This window comes from Gallinula chloropus (genome assembly GCF_964237585.1).
Source record: "Gallinula chloropus genome assembly, chromosome: 29".
Classification (NCBI taxonomy): Eukaryota; Metazoa; Chordata; class Aves; order Gruiformes; family Rallidae; genus Gallinula; species Gallinula chloropus.
This window is the reverse complement of record NC_140114.1, coordinates 4,148,683-4,152,941: the sequence shown is the minus strand read 5'-3', so window position 1 is coordinate 4,152,941 and position 4,259 is coordinate 4,148,683. Positions and strand designations below refer to the sequence as shown.

The window sequence follows — 4,259 nt, the reverse complement described above, 5'->3', positions numbered from 1 at the left end:
AGCTCTGCCCTGCGAGACTGGATTCCTCAGCTCTCTGTGGGGTCCAGTTTCTTCTACAGGGAACAGCAGGGTGTCATCACAGAGCATCCAGCACAGGGCAGCTGAGAGCAGGGCTGGTGGACAGAGCAGCTCTCCCCACTCTGCACTCAGGGGAAGGTTTCACTGGCACTGCAGCAGCAATGTCAGGGAGTTCTGACAGGAGAAACACTCCTCATCTCCTTCCTATCCACAGGGGATTTAGTCTGAGATCAGGCCATCCTTTATTTACTGACTGCTGCCAGGCAGGACTGAGTTCTCATGAGCCCACAGCCAACCCTCCTCCCAGCAGTGGCACACTCAAGCCAGCACAAATCAGACCTCCAAAAAGGGACCTGACAAAAGTCTTTCTGAATACAGGGAGTTAATGTGAATTGGAAACTGTTTCCCTCAAAGAATTGTTCCCTAACTTCTCACTACCTTTTTATCATTTGACAGGTCTCCACACTTGATGACAGCAGATGTCCAACAGCAGCAGCTTCATCAGCCAGTTCCTCCTCCTGCCCTTTGCAGACACACGGGAGCTGCAGCTCCTGCACTTCTGCCTCTTCCTGGGCATCTACCTGGCTGCGCTCCTGGGCAATGGCCTCATCATCATCACCATAGCCTGTGACCACCACCTCCACACCCCCATGTACTTCTTCCTCCTCAACCTCTCTGTTATTGACCTTGCCTACATCTCCACCACTGTTCCCAAAGCCATGGCCAATTCCTTGTGGAACACCAGGGCCATTTCCTACACAGGATGTGTGGCTCAACTCTTTTTCTTTGTATGTTTGATCTCAACAGAGCTCTTTCTTCTCACTGTCATGGCCTATGACCGCTACGTTGCCATCTGCCACCCCCTGCACTACGGGACCCTCCTGGGCAGCAGAGCTTGTGTCCACATGGCAGCAGCTGCCTGGGGCAGTGGGTTTCTCCTTTCTGTGCTGCACACAGCCAATACATTTTCACTCCCCCTCTGCCATGGCAATGCCCTTGACCAGTTCTTCTGTGAAATCCCCCAGATCCTCAAGCTCTCCTGCTCAGATGCCTACCTCAGGGAAACTGGACTCATTGTGGTCGGTGCTTGTTCTGGTTTTTGGTGTTTTGTGTTCATTGTGGTGTCCTATGTGCAGATCTTCAGGGCTGTGCTGAGGATCCCCTCGCAGCAGGGACGGCACAAAGCCTTTTCCACCTGCCTCCCTCACCTGGCCGTGGTCTCCCTGTTTGTCAGCACTTCCTTCTTTGCCTACCTGAAGCCCCCCAACATCTCCTCCCTATTTGTGGACCTGGTATTGTCATTTCTTTACTCAGTTTTTCCACCAGCAGTGAACCCCCTCATCTACAGCATGAGGAACCAGGAGCTCAAGGATGCCATGTGGAAACTGATGACTGGATGCTTCTAAGCAACAACAAACGGCTCACCTTATTCTGCTTATCACTGACCATGTAACTCACATTAGGACCAGTCTCTATTTAGTATGGGGTTTAGTTCCTGTTTCTTTGTTTGCCTCTAGTTTATTTAAACTGGAATATGATGGTCCACAGTCATCCCATTGCTGATACAGTATGACCCACACGCTGGGTAACGATGGGCTGAACTCTCTTTGCATCACGTCTGCCATGTGGATGCCATGTGGAAACTGAGTATTGGATGTTTCTAAGCAGCTCATCTTTGGCATATCACTGGCCATGGAACTCACATTAGGACCAGTCTGTATTTAGTATGAATTTTGGTGGTTGTTTTTTCTTCTCAGTAGCCTAGAGACATGTATGCACTTCACTTTTCTCAGCAGGTTTCCACCTCTGCTTGCTCTTTGGTCATTTCGATGCTGCTCAGCTCTCCAGTGTCTTCCAAGACTTGGAAACTTCCCGTCTTTCAGATGTCTAATAAACAGTTCTCTCAGAAGTTCAGTGTGTTGATAAGTGACCTTTCTATGTATCTGAACAAAAGTTGGTTTGGAGAGAATCTCCTCTGAAAGCTGACCCCATTCATAGGCTGCAGGATGAGCATGAGCCAGCAATGTGCCCTCCTGGCTAAGAAGGCCAATTGCATCCTGGGGTGTATTAGAAGGGGTGTGTTCTGTAGGTCAAGAGAGGCCTTTCTCCCCCTTGCTCAGGTGCTGAAAGGTGTTCCTGGCCTGAAACCTATCTAGGTAGCTCACGAGCAGCCCAAGTAGGCTTAGGGCTCAGGGCTTTCCTTTCCTAGGGAATAATCCTAACATGCCTGTGGACATTTACGGGCTCTCCCAGCATCCAACATTGACACACTAAATGTAAAGCTGAAACCTCAAACATAACATGTAAGGGCATAAACATCTTATTGGCCTGAAAACTCCTTCTAGCCCACTAGCAGCCCCACTAACCATGGGGCACAGGGTTTTCATAGACAATGCTATGGTATGAAATTTACCTGATGTCTTTTTCCAGCATCCACTGTTGAAAACATAAAAAATCCAGCTATAACTCCCAAAGACAAAATTTCAGGTGTGAAAGATGTTTCTGACCTTCAACCTGCCTGGGTATCCCACTAGCAGCCCCCGTAACCCTGGAGCTCAAGGTTTTCTTTAGAAAGGGAACAGTCTGATGTCATTTTGGGGCTATATCCACATACACCTTCAAACTGCTAAACGAACAGCAAGAGATTCCTAACAAAAGTGTCAGGGATGAAAGATTCTCCTGGCCTGAAACCTGCCTAGGTAGATCACTGGCAGCTCCAGTACCTTAGGGCTCAGAGTGTTCAGAGACAAAAGAAGGGTCCTAACATTGCTTGCTGTCATTTCTGGGTATACCAGCGTCCACCTTTGAACCTGCTAAATGCCCAGCAATACATCCCAAACTAAAGGTGTGAGGGATGAAAGGTGTTCATGGCCTTACATATCCCCAGGTATCCCACTAACAGCTCCAGGAACATGGGGGTCAGGGCTTTTGTAGCCGTGGGAGTGGATGTATCTCTGCCCAACATATTTTTCCAGCTTCAACAGTGTCCACATTCGACACTGCTCAATGTCCAGCACCAGCTCCATGGCAAAAGGTGCGAGGGCGGAAAAAGGTTTCTGGCCTGAAAGCTCGCCAGGTAGCCCACTAACAGCCCCATTAACCTTGGGGCTCAGGGTATTCCCAGCCATGGGAACAGCCCTAACAATGTCATTTTCAGGCTATAACATCGTTCACTTTCAAACATGCTGAACAATCAGCAATCGAGTCCCAGGTTCTTTAGCACCTATTAATGTCATTTTGTTAAAAGCACCGTAAGTTAAGGAGTCATCAGCAAGCACATGTGAACCATTAGTAAAATGGAGCTTCCCTTCAAATGGACCTGGATGAACAGGAACATCGGGAAGATTTCCAAGCAGAAGAGATCTTCTCCTCCTGCCCATATTTTCTCTGCTTCTGGAATTAATGCTCATGTTGGTGGCGCCCATAGTTCTGGTGTTTGGATTTGTAAGCCATAAAGTCTAAATAAATATGTGTGTTCTTTGCTGAGCAATGCTTGCACAGCATTAAGGCCTTTTTTCTAGTTCTGCTCCAGAAATGAGTCAACTGGGAGTGCATAAGTGCCTGGAAGGGCACAGGAGTGAGCCCACCATTGTGTTGCACTTGTTGTCTACAAAGGTGCCCTAATTTTGGGAGGAATACATTAGACTTTCTTTCTAGCAGCCCATGTGGTGCCACGTTTGGGTGTTAGGATGAGAGCAGTGCTGGTAACAGGGAGGCTTTAGATGTGTCCAAGCAATCAGACTTTTCTGTTGTTCATACTCCACTACTAATGAGAAGGTGGGGGGAACCCAGGGAGCTGGGAGGGGACACAGCCAGGACAGGTGACCCAAACTGTCCAAAAAAGCATATTCCATTCAAATTACAGCATAATCAGCATAAAGAAGTGTGGTGGGGGCAGGAGAACTCAGCTCCAGGACACACGTGTTTTCGGGACGGCTGTGAGCTGTGTGGCCAGAGCTGTGGGGTTCAATGACAAATTGCACTGTGCATCACCAGCTGTGTGTATTTTGCTACAAAATCCTGTTGTTGCTGTTGTTGTTTCTCTCTCTCTGCTGTCCCAGTAAACTGTCCTTATCCCAGCCCATGAGGTTTAGGGTGCGTGGTGCTCGGCTCTCTGCTGGGGTGAAACCATGAGAAAAGGTTCCAGCACAACACCCACACATCAAGGCAGCTCAGACATGATGGGTGGAGAACCGGACACCATGAGAAGAATTTGGGCATTGCAGGGGCTGCCCTAGCAG

General features: G+C 48.7%; 1 protein-coding gene across 1 annotated transcript; it reads left to right on the top strand.

Moving 5' to 3' along the window:
- Positions 1 to 497: 497 nt before the first annotated feature.
- LOC311202067 (olfactory receptor 14A16-like) lies at positions 498 to 1,424 on the top strand (the record flags this gene model as incomplete). The annotated part of the gene is made up of 1 exon (XM_084276594.1): positions 498 to 1,424. One exon carries the CDS (start codon positions 498 to 500, stop codon positions 1,422 to 1,424), a length of 927 nt encoding a protein of 308 aa, XP_084132720.1.
- Between the last annotated feature and the right edge of the window lie 2,835 nt (positions 1,425 to 4,259).